Consider the following 18,092-nt stretch of genomic DNA (forward strand, 5'->3'; position numbering starts at 1 on the left):
AATTACACTCAGCCATTGTTGTGAGTGCGCACGCCAGGGGCTGGACACAGTTATACAGCTGTATTTTGCACATGACTATGAAAGGCAGAAGAGGAAGTAATTCCTTCCAATGTTGACAATCCGAATGATATAGTTTCTTTCCACTGTGTTCCTGTTAATGATAAACTACAAATTTACCCTAAATTACTAAACTATTTTAAATCAAATCAAATCAAATCAAATCACTTTTATTGTCACATCACATGTGCAGGTACACTGGTACAGCACATGTGAGTGAAATTCTTGTGTGCAAGCTTCACAAGCAACAGAGTTGTGCAAAAATACAATAATGTAAAACAAGAAAAATATTAGAATGGCTAAATCTGAGACTAATAAATATATGTACAATATATAATAGTATATGCATTACTGGATGTGTATACTAAATATGTTTTTCTACATGTGGGTGTGTGTATATACACATATTTTACAAATTAAATAGAGTAAAAATAAAATAAATATATAAAAAATATACAGAGTTGAGACATGTGCAAAACAGTGGCGTTACTGTACAGTATGGAGTGCATAATGTTAAAGTTCCAGTAGTGAAGCTGAGGTGTCTATGACGTGTTCAGCAGTCTGATGGCCTGGTGGAAGAAGCTGTCTCTCAGTCTGCTGGTACGGGACCGGATGCTGCAGAACCTCCTTCCTGATGGAAGCAGTCTGAACAGTTTATGGCTGGGGTGACTGGAGTCCTTGATGATCCTCCCCGCTTTCCTCAGGCACCGCTTCCTGTAGATGTCTTGGAGGGAGGGAAGCTCACCTCCAATTATCCGTTCAGAGCACCGCACTACTCGCTGGAGAGCTTTGCAGTTGTAGGCGGTGCTGTTGCCATACCAGGTGGTGATGCATCCAGTGAGGATGCTCTCAATGGCACAGTGATAGAAGGTCCTGAGGATGCGGGGGCTCATGCCGAATCTTTTCAGTCTCCTGAGAAAGAAGAGGCGCTGCTGCGCCTTCTTCACTGTTTTGTTTGTGTGTACTGACCACGTAAGATCCTCAGCCAGATGTACACCAAGGAAGTGGAAGCTGCTCACTCTCTCCACAGCAGCGCCGTTGATGGTGATGGGGGTGTGTACTTCTCTGCACCTCCGGAAGTCCACTATCAACTCCTTTGTCTTTGCGACGTTGAGGGTGAGATGGTTGTCTTGACACCAGTGGGTCAGGGCGCTGACCTCCTCCCTGTAAGCCGTCTCATCACCGTTGGTGATAAGACCCACCACTGTAGTGTCGTCCGCAAACTTCACAATGATGTTGGAGTTGTTAGTGGCTGTGCAGTTGTAGGTGTAGAGGAGAGGGCTCAGTACACACCCCTGTGGAGCACCAGTGTTCAGTGTGATGGGGGATGAGGTGATGCTGCCCAGTCTGACCACTTGGCGTCTGTCAGACAGGAAGCTAAGGATCCAGTTGCAGAGGGAGCTGCTCAGTCCTAGATCCTGCAGTTTCCTGTCCAGCTTCGAGGGAACGATGGCTTTTCTCTGCACCTGTTTCAGTTCCTCGGGTGGGGAAGTCTTCTGTTTCCACTCGTTCACCGTCGTGTCATTGATGTTGTCGCTGGTAGTTCCTTCAGCCAGCCAGCGAGCCATTTCCTGCTTCAGTTCTGTTCGTTCATTTCGGTCAGCAATAAACACCAGCCTTCACCTGTGAGTCCAGCGTTTGGGTCCTCCTTTCCTCACCCACACTGCAACCACTGACAACAGGCTCAAAGTGGTCACAAGCAACCAAGTTGGCATATAAACAGATGGGTCGGAAGGATAATATGAGACCTGATATCTGTGATCCTGTTAATAAAGAATTTCAATAAGTTTTCACATGTTGCTTTTGATGCTATGTGGGGAGCAGCAGTAGGGGGATTAAGAACTAAGTTAGTGATTAATACGAAGTCTGTGACTGTTATCAGACACGATCTTAGAGAAATATTTCGTTTTTGCTGCACTAATAGCCTTTTGATCATTTAACAATATAAATATTAAAACTAAATTTGCAATAAAATTTGTCTTGCATCTTAATACCAGTATAACGGTCTGTATAATTTTCGAGGTCTACAAATAAAGAACCAGATAATAGATTGCATTTATATAGCACTTTATGAGACCCTTTATGGACGTAGACTGGGTGGAAAGAGAAGGAAGCAATCTGTTAATGTTACGTAGATGGAAGTAGGCAGAACGGGTGAGATTATTGATGTGAGATTTATAGGAAAGTGAACTGTCTAGGATGACACCAAGGCTCTTAACCTGAGGAGAAGGGAAAACTGTGGAGTTATCGACAGTGAGTGAGTCAGAGTCAGTTTTTACAGGCTTACATACACACGCAGTTACTGTCCCTCCATTTAAAAAGGCAGAGGCGTCACGATGTGATTATTTTACGTGTAGTTGTTTTTTATTTCCTGTGTAATAATATTCATTTATTTGTATCCTGCTGTAACTTTACTGTATAAAGAGCTAACATCTCCAAAATGTCAGGAGTAGTTAGTCATTATAAGAAGTGTTTGTGAACTAAAACTCAAGAATGTGGGATCCTGTTTGTCCGTAATTTAAACAGCCCAGCGCTGCTCCAGACACAGGGAAAACCAATCCTGCAGGGAGACCTACCTCGGCACTTGTGCAGGTGAAGCCATAGGGAAGATTTGCTTCACCATATTTTCTAGTCTTTGGCTTAGAATGAAGTTGGTTTGGAAACATATTCAGCGATGCTTCATCTCCTGCTTTGCGTTTGTGTGGGCGCCCCATGCTAGCAGTGTCCAAGTGTTTTCTTTCCCCCCCCCTTTTCATACCGCGCCCCCCCTGCAATGGCTCTGCGCCTCCCCTAGGGGGCGGGCCCCACACTTTGGGAAGGTCTGCTGTAAGGGAAGAAGGTGGGAGGGAGGAATCGGGTCTGCAGGAGAGATATGTTATGACCCAGTGATGTGCTTGTTGGTGTTGTGCCTCCCACCGGAGGATGGTGGCGGTATTTTCCCTTTTTTCTCTCCTAGGAGGTGGACACCTGGGCGTGGCTGCTAGGTATCTGGGTGGAGTCTCTACACACCTTCCGACTGGATAATTGATGGACCACCTCCAGTACTTAACGTCCGGATGACAGTCACCTGGGAGTGCTGTTTGGAACTCCGTTGACTCGGTCACAGAGTTGTGTGTTGTGTCATTGTAGTGCAGGCTGGAGTATTCACGTGTACCTCTAGCCTTGCCATGTAAATAATTGTAAATAAGTTAACCAGTGGCGGTCACTTTTTTTGTTCCTTTGCTGTATAACTTTCACTGTCGCAGCCTAGTAGGCGTGAGAAGCCGTTTTCTTTTGTTGAACAAGTTTTCTCCTGTTTTTCGTTAGATAGTTAGGTAAGTGACTTGTCTTTTGTTTTGGCTTCTTTTTATTTTGGTGTAGGGAAGACTAGGGATTGTTTTATAGGGAGTTTTGTTTATTGTTTTGGCATTGCTCACTGCTGATGAAAATAAATGGCTGCTTAAATACTTTAAAAAGGTGTCGTTGTTGGGGTTTGTGCGTGGGTGGGAAGTGAGTGGGGCAACTATTTGTTACGTTTATTTACTTGCCGGGACCAGAACGTAACATATTGGGGGCTCGTCTCTTTTGTGTTCTTTTTGTGGCTTGTTTTCTTGGTTGGCGGTTTTTTCTTGTGTGGGGGGGTGTGTGTGTGTGTGTTAGGATGGAGTTTAAGTTGGAGGACTTCACTCTGAGCCCGTCTGCGGAGAAGTTGGACAGGTGTAAAAAGGCTGACCTCTTGCTTGTTGCTGAATTCTTTGATGTGACTGTGCCGTTGACTGCGAAGAAGAAAGAGCTTAGGGAGCTCCTGTGTGTCCAGTTGACGGACAGGGGGTTGTTTGGTGAGCCGGGTCCTGCAGGGGGGGTTGAGCTGGGGGCTGTCGCTGGTGTTTCTGCCCCACTGAAAAATCTCCCTTTTCCACCTAGCCTTTCTGTGGAGGAGCTGCGGTTAACGCTGCGCATTAAGGAGGTGGAGCTAAAGAAACAGCAGTTGGAGGTGGACGCTATGCACTTGAGGATCAGGGCTCTGGAGGTAGAGAGGGGAGCCTCTGTGTCTGCCAGCCCTCCTGTACCTCGGTTAGCCCCGCAGTCACCATCCCCGCAGGTACCCTCCCCGGAGTCATCATCCCCGCAGTCGCCATCTCCGCAGCCACCGGCCCCGATGCCAGGTGGTGGCTTTGATGTGAGTAAACACATCAAAATGGTGCCGGCGTTTCGGGAAACTGAGGTGGATTCGTATTTCACAGTGTTTGAACGTATCGCAGGTGCGCTGCACTGGCCAAAGGATGTGTGGTCTCTTTTACTCCAATGTAGATTGGTGGGGAAAGCTCAAGAGGTATGCACCGCTCTTTCTCTGGAGGACAGTTTTGACTATGATACGGTGAAGGCTGCTGTCCTGCGCGCTTACGAGCTTGTGCCAGAGGCTTACAGGCAGAGATTTAGGGATGGGAAAAAATCCGCCAACCAGACCTATGTGGAGTTTGCCAGAGAAAAGAAAACTCTGTTTGATAAGTGGTGTCATGCTACAGAAGTAAAAACCTTGGAAGACCTGCGTGAGTTGGTGACGTTAGAAGAGTTTAAAAATCAACTACCAGACACTGTGGTAACCTACTTAAACGAACAGAAGGTTACGACTCTCGCCGCTGCTGCTATACGGGCTGATGAGTTTGTGTTGACACATAAAGTGGTGTTTTCGGCTCCTGCTCACAGTTTTCCGTCTTCCGGTGGCCCGCCCCGATGGTCTCCAAGGGGCACCCGCCGTGCCATCCCCTCATCCGTTGAGAACCGCGTGTGTTTTTTTTGCCATGAGCAGGGACACCTTATTGCGGTTTGCCCTGCTCTGAAGAGAAAAGAAATGACCAGGGAGGGTACATCTCCTTCCCCAATAAACCTTCTACAGACAAACTCTCCTACTTGGGGGGAGGTGATGGCACCCGAAATTGATAAAGTAGATAAGGAGTTTAAGCCGTTTGTGTCAAACGGTTTTGTTTCCTTGATAGGAGAAGATCGGCGGACTCCTGTCAGTATTTTGCGAGACACTGGTGCGAAACAGTCGCTCATTCGTGAGGGGGTCTTACCGTTTTCAGCTCAATCCTGTTGTGGGGCGGATGTGTTAGCCTGGGGAGTTAGGATGTGTGTAATACGGGTTCCTTTACACTTGGTGCAGCTTTCGTCTCAGTTTTTGTCTGGTGAGGTTAAGCTTGGGGTGCGACCCCAGTTACCGGTTGCAGGTATTGACATCATCTTGGGAAACGATCTAGCTGGCGGCACAGTTTTTCCGTCGCCAGAAGTAGTCGATATACCACTTACAGATAACAGTGGTTTCGATCGTGCCACATCAAAGGCTGTTCAAACCGTCAGTGTAAAGACATTTAGGCAGAGGAGAGGTGCGAGTGGATCCCAGCAACAGCAGCAGCAGAATAGGAGGCAGCCCAAGGGGACGAGAAGAACAAATATTCAAACCACAAGGGTCGCTGAAGCCACCATGCAATCAGACCCAAGTAGATTCACTTTTCAGGACAGTCAGCAGCAAAATGCTGAAACCAGGCCACCTGCTAGAAAAAGACAAGGATTCAGAGGTGGACGCCAGTGTTTTGGGGGCGGGTGCAGTGCTCGTGCAGGAGGATGAAAATGGCATTGACCACCCAGTCTGTTTCTTTTCTAGAACATTTCTAAAACAGCAACCAGCGCCTCATGCGTTGGTCCTTACTCCTACAGGATTTCAACATTGAGATCCGATATATAAGAGCTTAGAGAATGTTATGGCTGATGCCCTCTCTAGGTCGTAAATCAAACATCTTTGTGTGGGGTTGGATGTTTGATTTTTTTTGGGTGGGGGAAACTGTTATGACCCAGTGATGTGCTTGTTGGTGTTGTGCCTCCCACCGGAGGATGGTGGCGGTATTTTCCCTTTTTTCTCTCCTAGGAGGTGGACACCTGGGCGTGGCTGCTAGGTATCTGGGTGGAGTCTCTACACACCTTCCGACTGGATAATTGATGGACCACCTCCAGTACTTAACGTCCGGATGACAGTCACCTGGGAGTGCTGTTTGGAACTCCGTTGACTCGGTCACAGAGTTGTGTGTTGTGTCATTGTAGTGCAGGCTGGAGTATTCACGTGTACCTCTAGCCTTGCCATGTAAATAATTGTAAATAAGTTAACCAGTGGCGGTCACTTTTTTTGTTCCTTTGCTGTATAACTTTCACTGTCGCAGCCTAGTAGGCGTGAGAAGCCGTTTTCTTTTGTTGAACAAGTTTTCTCCTGTTTTTCGTTAGATAGTTAGGTAAGTGACTTGTCTTTTGTTTTGGCTTCTTTTTATTTTGGTGTAGGGAAGACTAGGGATTGTTTTATAGGGAGTTTTGTTTATTGTTTTGGCATTGCTCACTGCTGATGAAAATAAATGGCTGCTTAAATACTTTAAAAAGGTGTCGTTGTTGGGGTTTGTGCGTGGGTGGGAAGTGAGTGGGGCAACTATTTGTTACGTTTATTTACTTGCCGGGACCAGAACGTAACAGATATAACTGGGTGTCATCAGCAAAACAGTGAAAGTGAAGATCAAATTTGCAGAAAATGGTACCTAGAGGGAGGATGTATATTTTGAAGAGAAGAGGGCCTAAGACTGAACCTTGGGGTGCACCAGAAGGGACCGGGAAAAGACGAGAGCAGAATGATTTCAGTTGAATAAACTGGGAGCGGTCAAGGAGATATGATTGAAACCAGGCTAGGGGTGTAGCCACAGCTGCCCTGGGGCAGACTGACAGAAGCGAGGCTGCCATCGGACCCTCTGGCCAACAATAGTAGGCAGTAGGGTGAAGTGTTTTGCCCAAGGAAACAATGACCAGGACAGACAGAGCTGGGGATCAAACCGGCAACCCTCCAGTTATAAGATGAGGTTCCCAACCCGCTGAACCACGGTCACCCAGATGAAATCATGGGAGGGAGAAGACTGTCAATGTGAAGCCGAAGGACCTATTGGAGGCTTGCTGTTTATAGCTGAATTGCTTGATGACAGAACTCAAACTCACCCACATCAAGATGGCTGTTAAGCTCCGCCCACCCCAGTCACACAGGTTAAAGAGCAGGAAGCAGCTGACAGGAATGAAGTACTGGTCTGTAAATCAAACAATTATTTGAATGTTTGCGTGTATCAGTAGAACAAGGAAAAGGAAACGGGGGGCAAATTCACGCAGATAAACATGGAACAAAACACCACAGAAGAAGAAAGGTTAACATTAGCCGTCATTTCAACAGAAAACGAGGTATTGACCGACCCCAGGAACCTCCGTCACTGAGCGTGGATTTGGTGTCGGCAGTGACGGCGGGAAATGTGCCAATGGTTACAGTGAAGGTAAAACAGACTGACAGGGCCAAGATCCAGATCTGAGGGCCAAAGGTCAGAGGTCAGACATTCCCTTTAAAGAACAAACTACAGTTAATATTGATTATAGATTGTTTCTTGATCAGTTAAGTAATGTGTAGCTGACCTTCTTAAAGATTTTCAGCATGGAGACGTCCTGAGGCTTTGTCTGATCAGCTACTGCATCTTTACATAAACAACAGAATAAACAACAAAACAACGTAAATGATAGGATAAATAAAACACATGACAACAGAGCGCTGTAACTGTGATGCCAGATTAATGATTTAGCAATCTGCGTCAATCTCAAAGTGAGATTTTTCTGTGTGGTTCTCTTTTCACCTGATGAGTAACCACGGTAACAGAGTAGTGGGTTATGTTCAGAGCCAGTGAAAGCATTTCACAGACTCTTTTATGTTTTTAGTATGATGGAGGTTTTCTATCTGCAGCTTTTTCCAGAAAACAGTGAATGAAGCCCTGCTGGAAAGCTCCAGCAGCTCAGACTGACTGGAGTTCCATGCTCCAGACCTTACTATTTCTTTGACTGGAGAAAGCGGGTGCTCACAGGAATAGTTTTGTGTGAAAGAAGAGTGACATGCAGATTTATTATGTTTTGTATGTTTCAATTTGTTTTACCCCTCTGTGAAGCGCTGTCTTATAGTGGTGGAGGAGTTTGTGTGTCCCAGAGATCCCAGGGGCTATGTTGTTGGGGGGCTTTTGCTCCTTGGTAGGGTCACCCATAGCAAATCGGTCCTGGGTGAGTGACCAGACAAAGAGTGATTCAAAAGACTCTTATGTGTACATGATCAAGGGAACAGTTCTTCCTGCCCGGGATAGAGCTAGAGGGGCCACGCCTGGAGCCAGGCCTGAGGAAGGTGCCGAAGGGAAAGCACTTGGTGGCTGGGATAGCCCATGTAGCACGGCCAGGCACACCTGGGGAAGGGACATGGGGCCACCTGCAGGAGGTGCTGTAGCGGTCTGATGAATTGTGTGCCTGGTGGTGGCCATGGCAGAGACCCTGGTGATCCATGGCTACCGAGCCTGGCAATTGGGACATGGAACATCACCTCTCTGGTGGGGAAGGAACCTGAGCTAGTGTGTGAGATTGAGAGATACCAGCTAGATATAATCGGTCTAACCTCAATGCAATGAGCTGTCAACTGATCAACACCTGGTGGTGAGTTGGATCAGGTGGATGGGGGATAACGCTAGACAAACCCTGCACACCTAAACGTATAGTGATGGTGCACTGGGAATACCTAGCAGAAGCTCTGGTCTGCTAAATCTTCAACTCCCACCTGCTGCAGAGCTTTGACAGCATTCTGAGGGAGACTGGGGACATGAGGTCTGAATGGGCTGTGTTCAGTCTATCTGTGTCCTCCATTGCTGAGGCTGCTGAACTGAGCTGTGGCTGCAAGGTGGTTGGTGTCATTAGCCTGAAGAAGGAGCCCTATCGGGTTGGCCTGGTTAGCCTGTGGCACTCGACTGGTACCAGCAGACCAAGCAGAATGCAGATCAGGCAGTGGCTTAAGCAAAAACCATGGAAAAAGACTTGATTTTTTCCAGTTTGCCAGAAGTGATTCTGGACCAACTCCTCATGCTCTTGGGGATATTTGAGGGTGCATGGGAGTTTGTCTGACCACTTCGTATGTTTTTTGGACATAAGACCTGCATGCATCAGAGTGTTTGGGAGGTGCTTGGGGAGTACGGGGTGTGTAGCCTGTTGTTAAGAGCTATTCAGTACTTATACAACCGTTGGAAGAGCTTGGCAGGCAATAAGTTGGACTCCTTCCCAGTGTGTGTTGGACTCTGCCAGAGCTGGCCTTTGTCACCAATTCAGTTCATTTTTATGGACAGAATTTCTCGGCGTAGTAAAGCAGCAGAAGGCTTCAACTTTGGTGATTTCAGAAACTCACCTCTGCTTTTTGCAGATAACGTGGTTCTGTTTGCTTCATCAGGTGGTGGCCTCTAGCTCGCACTGAAGCAGTTCACAGCTGAATGTGAAGCAACGGGAATGAAAATCAGCACCTCCAAGTGTGAGGCCATGGTGCCTAGTCCAGGTCAGAAAGAAGTTGCTGCCCTCAATGTAGGAGTAAGTATCTTTGAGTTTTGTTCATGAGCGAGATGAAAGGGGAATAGGAGATTGACAGATAGATATGGAGGACTGGACAGATTGTACGATTGGACTGTCTCACCAGGTGGAGGGCCGTTGGCAGACCCAGGACACCCTGGAGAGATTATATCTCTCAGCTGGTCTAGGAACCTCTTGGTGTTCCAAGCTGGAGGAGGTGGCTGGGAGAGGGAGGTCGAGGCTTTTCTGCTTAGACTGCTGTCCCCAGAACCGAGTCATGGAAAAGTGGGAGATAATGGATGGATGGAAGCATGAATGTTCTTATTTCAGTTTATCCCAAAAAGTTAAATCTGTTCATCTGGACATAGTGAGAGTAACATTTCGTCACTCATCCAGGTGACTTCTTCAGTCTCAGCTGACTGCAGATTTTCCTAACCTTATAAACAGTACATTTGTATAATGACTGGAACTAGCAGCTGAATGAACAATGTTCAGTTTCAAGTAAATAACCTGTGTGGAAAATATAAAAAGTAGCAAGGAGAGATACAGTGGGGCAAAAAAGTATTTAGTCAGCCACCGATTGTGCAAGTTCCCCCACCTAAAATGATGACAGAGGTCAGTAATTTGCACCAGAGGTACACTTCAACTGTGAGAGACAGAATGTGAAAAATAAATCCATGAATCCACATGGTAGGATTTGTAAAGAATTTATTCGTAAATCAGGGTGGAAAATAAGTATTTGGTCAATAACAAAAATACAACTCAATACTTTGTAACATAACCTTTGTTGGCAATAACAGAGGTCAAACGTTTACTATAGGTCTTTACCAGGTTTGCACACACAGTAGCTGGTATTTTGGCCCATTCCTCCATGCAGATCTTCTCGAGAGCAGTGATGTTTTGGGGCTGTCGCCGAGCAACACGGACTTTCAACTCCCGCCACAGATTTTCTATGGGGTTGAGGTCTGGAGACTGGCTAGGCCACTCCAGGACTTTCAAATGCTTCTTACGGAGCCACTCCTTTGTTGCCCGGGCGGTGTGTTTTGGATCATTGTCATGTTGGAAGACCCAGCCTCGTTTCATCTTCAAAGTTCTCACTGATGGAAGGAGGTTTTGGCTCAAAATCTCACGATACATGGCCCCATTCATTCTGTCCTTAACACGGATCAGTCGTCCTGTCCCCTTGGCAGAAAAACAGCCCCATAGCATGATGTTTCCACCCCCATGCTTCACAGTAGGTATGGTGTTCTTGGGATGCAACTCAGTATTCTTCTTCCTCCAAACACGACGAGTTGAGTTTATACCAAAAAGTTCTACTTTGGTTTCATCTGACCACATGACATTCTCCCAATCCTCTGCTGTATCATCCATGTGCTCTCTGGCAAACTTCAGACGGGCCTGGACATGCACTGGCTTCAGCAGCGGAACACGTCTGGCACTGCGGGATTTGATTCCCTGCCGTTGTAGTGTGTTACTGATGGTGACCTTTGTTACTTTGGTCCCAGCTCTCTGCAGGTCATTCACCAGGTCCCCCCGTGTGGTTCTGGGATCTTTGCTCACCGTTCTCATGATCATTTTGACCCCACGGGATGAGATCTTGCGTGGAGCCCCAGATCGAGGGAGATTATCAGTGGTCTTGTATGTCTTCCATTTTCTGATGATTGCTCCCACAGTTGATTTTTTCACACCAAGCTGCTTGCCTATTGTAGATTCACTCTTCCCAGTCTGGTGCAGGTCTACAATACTTTTCCTGGTGTCCTTCGAAAGCTCTTTGGTCTTGGCCATGGCGGAGTTTGGAGTCTGACTGTTTGAGGCTGTGGACAGGTGTCTTTTATACAGATGATGAGTTCAAACAGGTGCCATTCATACAGGTAACGAGTGGGGGACAGAAAAGCTTCTTACAGAAGACGTTACAGGTCTGTGAGAGCCAGAGATTTTCCTTGTTTGAGGTGACCAAATACTTATTTTCCACCCTGATTTACGAATAAATTCTTTACAAATCCTACCATGTGGATTCATGGATTTTTTTTTCACATTCTGTCTCTCACAGTTGAAGTGTACCTCTGGTGCAAATTACTGACCTCTGTCATCATTTTAAGTGGGGGAACTTGCACAATCGGTGGCTGACTAAATACTTTTTTGCCCCACTGTATATGTATTAATGCATAAACTTTTCATGAAGACCTTAAGCCGGTTTGAGGTGATAAGCAAAAGGTTTTTAAAAAATATTTTTTGTACCTCTGTTCATCAGGCTGATCGAATTCTGCTCCAGAGAGATCTGTTTCGTGTTTCTCTCCTGATAAAAGTGGAAAAACTCCTGAAAACACAAACAAAACAAAAGTCTATTAGCACTCACTCATGATGCCTTGAAAGGGGCAAGCTGAGGATGGAACAGAGTCTGTGAGATCTGATTTCTTAAGGATGCACTGAGCTGGCGGCTGTGGGAGGGGCTAGTACTGCAATGATGCATGATGTGTTTGTGTTCCATATTTTGTATCTCAGGTCTTGGAGATGGAATAAAAGGACAACGTACCAGTTTGGGCAGCAGGATGTAGGAGAGAATGGACAAAAAAATAACCACACAGGCTGTGATGAAATACCCAAACGCTGCATCCTGAAGCTCCGAACCGCCTGTACCCGAAAAAGACAGAAAATCAACCTTTTATAATCTCTGTGTACTGACATTCAAGTTCCTGCAAAGTGTCATAAAACTGAATCCAATGAGTTATTGATCAGACTTGCTATGGCGCAGATCATGGCGAAGGCGGCAAAGGTCCCAGCGAGTCCCTGACCACTCATGATGGGAGTTGTGTATGAAGCTGGGAGCAATCCAGCCATCCCGAAAAGGCTCCCCTGTAGCACTGCCCCGAAGGCTGAACAAACAAACAAACAACCAGATTAACAGAATGGCCTGTGGCATGCCCAAAGGCTGAACAGACAGACAGACGAACGAACGAACGAACCAATCCAATCCAATTTTATTTATAAAGCACTTTAAAATATCCAGCACAGGACCAAAATGCTGTACAGAAAGAAAGTTAAAAACAATAGAACAACAGAAAACAGCAAAAATAAATAAATAAAACACATAATACATAAAAATTAAAACAGCCCCATGTTAAAAAACAAAACAAGATAAAACAGCATGGAATCAACTAAAATAAAAAAATAAAATAAAAACCAACATCTCACGTGGTGTCAAAGGTCAGGGTAAAGAGGAGGGTTTCAGGAGTGACTTAAAAACAGGCAGTGAAGAGGCCTGTCTAATCTCTAAAGGAAGCTCGTTCCACAGTTTGGGAGCTGCTACAACAAAAGAGCTTTAGAAGCAAATAAAAGAATTTTAAAATGAATCCTAAAAGAAATGGGCAGCCAGTGAAGTGAAGCTGAAATAGGGGAAATGTGCTCAAACTTTCGAGTGCCAGTTAAAAGACGAGCTGCGGCATTTTGCACCCTCTGTAGATGAGTAATATATGATGCACTGACCCCTATATAAAGTGCATTACAGTAATGCAGCCGAGTGCTAACAAAGGCGTGGATCACTGTCTCAAAGTGCTGCCGTGAAAGACTTGGCTTTATTTTTTTATACACATTAGGCGTCTCAGTGCGGCTACCAAAGACCATCACCTCAGTCTTTTTATCGTTGAATTTTAAAAAGTTAACAGACATCCAAGCCTTAATGTCATCGAGACACTGAAGTAATGGCTGTGTAAGGTATCTGCCTTTTTTTCTTTAGAGGGACATAGATCTGACAGTCATCAGCATAAAAGTGGAAAGCAATGCCGTGCTTTCTCAGTACAGAACCAAGAGGAAGCAGATCTAAAGAAAAGAGGAGGGGGCTAGAACTGAGCCCTGTTGGACACCACACAAAAGAGGGGCGGAGGACGACACATGGTCACAGTTCGCCCCACCAAGTAGGACCTGAACCACTCCAGTGCTGTGCCCCTAATGCCCACCCACTACTCCAAACGAGAGAGTAAAATGGCGTGATCCGCTGTATCAAACACAGCTGTCAAATCCAAAAGCACCAGAACAACACAGTCCCCAGCGCCATTAGCTAAAAATATGTCATTAAAAACTTTGAACAGGGCTGATTCAGTGGTATGAAAGGATTTAAAACCAGATTGGAAAACCTCTAAAACATTTTGCTTTCCCAGTTCATCAATGACCTCACGTTGGTATCGGCTCTAAGGTTTTTTTGTGTGTTTGAGTCCAGTTTAGCTATCGGCCTGTGGCCATTGTAACAGTAAATGCAGTGACCAAACCTGATTCTTATCCTTTGCCTCATAGTGACGACTGTATTGACCAAGTTGGTGCAGCAGAAAATGTGAGAAATTTCGATCTGTTGAAGGGATATTGGCAGGTGCCAATGCTTTCATCATGCCATCTGGTCTTTATTCATATACAGTCATCGGTTTTGGTTTACACAATGCTCCAGCCACATTTCAGCGACTCATGAGTTTGGTTGTTAATGCGCCGAAAGGCTGTGCTGTTTACCTAGATGACGTGGTGGTTGAGCGAGTAGTTGGAGGAAGCATTGGGAATTGGAGACCCTGCAGGCTTAAAACGACCAACAGTTTCCTTTAAAAAGGACAGAGTCACAGGCTCAAACCTGTCAAAGACAGCAGAGCAGGAAGCAGAGACTGAGAGGTCTTTTTTTTTTTGCTGCTTCCGGTGTGATGCCGCCTGTGTTTGGCTCTGCCGCGGCCGGGTGCAGTTTGTCGCGCTCCACTACTTTTATATTATTTTTTTCCACTCTGCTGTTCTCATTTAGTTTTAATGATGTATTGGCTGCCTTGGTGTATGATCATCTGTCTTTGCTATCCATCCAATCCTCTATGATGCCTTACGATGTCTCTTCATCCTCCTTCGGCATTTTCCACCCTCCTCCATCACCATTCGGCGGATCCTCTAGACCACAGAGAAGAAGAGGGAGAAGGGGAGGTATTCAGGTAAAGCTCAGGCTTTACTGGCAGCGGGGTTTGACATCAAAGCCCTCCTCAACAACAAGAAGAGGGCTTTCAGAGGGGGCAATAAAGAGGAGGTGAGGAAGGTCCAGGTGTTACTAAAGGACAAGATCAGAGAGGCTAAGGACAATTACAGGAGGAAGCTGGAGTGGAAACTCCAGCAGAACAGCATGAGAGAGGTGTGGAGGGGCATGAAGACCATCACTGGATTCAGGCCAACCAACAGCAGGGGAGCTGAGGGAGGTGAGAATAGAGCCGACGAGTTGAATCTGTTTTTCAATAGATTCGACACCACAGTGTCTGCTCACACCCCCACAACCTCACCTGCAGTCAGCCTGGAATCCAGAGCCACACCACTGTGTCAGCCTCTCTTCACATGGCGCTGTTGCCTCCTGTGAGATTCCTGACACCCCTCCCCCACCCATCACCTTCACTCAATACCAGGTTGAGATGCAAATGAGGAGACTTCACTCAGGCAAGTCTGCTGGACCAGACGGAGTGAGTCCCCTTGTCCTCAAGACCTGTGCCCCCCAGCTGTGTGGAGTCTTTCATAAACTGTTTATGCTGAGTCTGAGTCTGCAGAGGGTCCCGGTGATGTGGAAGACATCATGCCTCATCCCTGTACCAAAGACGCCACGTCCCAGTGGCCCCCAGGATTACAGGCCTGTGGCACTGACCTCCCACATCATGAAGACCCTGGAAAGGCTCATCCTGGACCAGCTGCGACCCATAGTAAGACCACATCTGGATCCCCTTCAGTTCGCTTATCAGCCTCGTCTCAGAACTGAGGACGCCATCATCTACCTGCTCAATCGTGTCTACACCCATCTGGACCAGCCGGCGAGCACTGTGAGGGTCATGTTTTTTGACTTTTCTAGTGCTTTAAATACCATCAGGCCGACCCTCCTGGGTGATAAGTTAGCAGCGATGCAGGTGGATGCTTCTCTGGTGTCCTGGATTGTTGATTACTTGACAGGAAGACCACAATATGTACGTCTCCCACAGTGTGTGTCTGACAAGGTGATCAGCAACACAGGGGCACCACAGGGGACTGTCCTCTCCCCCTTCCTCTTCACCCTCTACACCACAGACTTCAGCCACTGCACAGAGACCTGCCATCTTCAGAAGTTTTCTGATGACTCTGCGGTGGTTGGATGCATCAGCAGGGATGATGAGACAGAGTACCGGGCTGTGGTCGACTCCTTTGTCACGTGGTGTGAGCAGAATCATCTGCAGCTCAACGTGGCAAAGACCAAGGAACTGATCGTGGACTTCAGGAAGACCAGGAAACACTTGACCCCTGTTTCAATCCAGGGGGTCAGTGTTGACATTGTGGAGGACTATAAATACCTTGGAGTTCACATTGACAATAAACTGGACTGGGCTAAAAACACCACAGCACTTTACAGGAATAGAGTCGTCTCTATTTTTTGAGGCGACTGAGGTCCTTCAACATCTGCCAGAAAATGCTCAGGATCTTCTATGAGTCTGTTGTGGCCAGTGCGATCCTCTATGCTGTTGCATGCTGGGGGAGCAGGCTGAGGGTCGCAGATGCCAACAGACTTAATAAACTGATCCGTAAGGCCAGCAATGTTGTGGGGATGGAGCTGGACTCCCTCAAGGTGGTGTCGGAGAGGCGGATGCTGTCCAAGATAAAGACAATGTTGGATAACACCTCCCACCCACTCCATGACATGCTGGTCAGTCACAGGAGCTCGTTCAGTGAGAGACTGAGATTACCCATGATGCACCACTGAACGACACAGGACATCTTTCCTGCCTGTGGCTCCCTGTACAACTCCTCCACCTAACACACTGTTTACTGCAACAGCTACACCCTTCTTGCACATGTTCTTTTTCAGCTATTTATTAATAAGTGACTTTTATGTATATATATGGTTGTATATATGGTGCTATTCTTAGTTAGTGTCTTGTCTGTCTCTGTTAATGCTTGTTTGTAATGGAGCACTGTAACGAAAAGTAATTTCCCCCAGGGATCAATAAAGTATTGATTCTGATTCTGATTGGCTGTTAAGCGACGCCGAGTGTGCCTTATCTCCTGTGCTCAGAAAAGCTCCATGGAGGGGGACTTGTTTTCCACGTCCCTGTTTGGATACGCCGGCTCTTTGAGACCGGCCTGCCTGAGGAGGGTTTATCCAGACTCTTCTGCCGGCTAGCTTTTTCTTCCCACGGTGAGCAGATTCTACGAGCGTGATGGTTCAAACCCTGAGTTTCTACATCCTTTAACTCGAGCCTCCGCAAATACGGAGGCTTCTACTTCACTGAATATGGCGGTTTTTAATGCTCAATCTCTGTCAAATAAATGATTCTTGTTGAATGATTTTATATCATCTAAAAAACTGGATTTTTTATTCCTGACTGAGACCGGGCAGCGGGATGTAGACCATTCGTCATTTGTTGAACTCTGCCCGGATGGCTGTACTTTTATTACCCAGCCTCGGGTTTCTGGTCGGGGTGGTGGTCTCGCTGTGGCTTTCCAGGAACGTTTCTCCTCCCGCTCCATGAAAATTGGACAATTTCTTTCATTTGAGCTGCAGCTGCTTAAAATTGGAAACAAGGATCCGTTTTACTGTGCTGTGTTGTATCGTCCACCTGGCTCAAATAGGTTATTTTTGTCGGAGCTCAGTGACTTCTTATCTTATCCTCGAATTTAAAGCTGTCTAGGTTGCTCGTAGTTGGGGACTTTAATACACACATTGATGATGACTCTGACCCTTTCACCAGAGATTTTATGAATGTTATGGACTCATTTTGCTCAGCATGTGTCCGGTCCTACGCACAGCAAAGGTCACACACTGGACCTTGTTTTTACTTTGGGTTTAAATATTGATTTTATTTGCTCTGAGGACATTTTTTATTTCTGATCACGATGTTATTGTTTTTAAACTGTCTCTTAATGAGCTTTTGTCCCCTGTTCAATGGAAGGTTAGCTCTCGTACCTTAGATTCCTCCACAGCGGAGAAATTTGCGGATGCTTTTAACCTACAGCTATCTCCTCATAATGATGTTGACTATTCAACCAATCTTTTGAATAATTATAGCCTTTTTATGTTAGATGAAATTTGTCCAGATAAAATGAGTAGAGTTTCTGCTTGCAAATTTCCTCCTTGGCTAAATGACAGTATTAGTTGTCTAAAACGTGAGGGAGGAAAACTCCCTCACCTAAATGTTCATTTCCTGTACCTAAAGGACCTTTTAAGTTCTTTTAATAATGCTATCAGAGATGCAAGGGCTGCCTATTTCTCACACTTGGTTGCAAAGAGCAGAGGTAATCCTTAGGTGCTATTTAACACCATTAGTGGCATTCTCCAAAAGTTGATTCTGTTCATCTGATGACATGATGTTTCATCATCATCCAGGTGACGTCTTCAGTCTCAGCTGACTGCAGGTTTCAATCTTATAAACAGGACATTTGCATAATGACTGAAACCAGCCCACTGAAGGAACGATGGGCTGGGAGGTCAGTTCCTTAATCTTAATTATGCAATTATCCCAGCCCATTGTTCCTTCAGGAAACGCTACGTCCAGATGAACAGAATCAACTTTTGGGGATTTACTTACCTGGATGATTGAGCATGCATCAAGACATTAGTGGCATTGTTACTCCTGCTCTTTCCGCAGCCCCTATTTCATCTAATGAGGACT

At 46.1% G+C, this 18,092-nt stretch overlaps 1 protein-coding gene across 2 annotated transcripts in view; it reads right to left on the reverse strand.

Annotated features, from left to right (window-relative positions):
- The window catches only part of LOC146708669 (equilibrative nucleoside transporter 1-like), a 38,866-nt gene that overhangs the window by 7,409 nt on the left and 13,365 nt on the right, over window positions 1-18,092 (reverse strand). For both annotated transcript variants that reach the window (XM_085460680.1, XM_085460679.1), the window contains exons 6-11: window positions 12,201-12,335; window positions 11,996-12,093; window positions 11,701-11,779; window positions 7,519-7,577; window positions 7,306-7,414; window positions 7,060-7,145 (exon numbers count right to left, since the gene is read on the reverse strand). In XM_085460680.1, the coding sequence (XP_085316806.1) occupies window positions 7,060-7,145; window positions 7,306-7,414; window positions 7,519-7,577; window positions 11,701-11,779; window positions 11,996-12,093; window positions 12,201-12,335 (566 nt within the window). The remainder of the gene's footprint in view (window positions 1-7,059; window positions 7,146-7,305; window positions 7,415-7,518; window positions 7,578-11,700; window positions 11,780-11,995; window positions 12,094-12,200; window positions 12,336-18,092) is intronic.

The sequence above is a fragment of the Copadichromis virginalis genome, linkage group LG6, assembly GCF_057382275.1.
Source record: "Copadichromis virginalis isolate Kocher_CV1m ecotype Utaka linkage group LG6, C_Virginalis_male_GT1.1, whole genome shotgun sequence".
In the NCBI taxonomy this organism is placed as follows: domain Eukaryota; kingdom Metazoa; phylum Chordata; class Actinopteri; order Cichliformes; family Cichlidae; genus Copadichromis; species Copadichromis virginalis.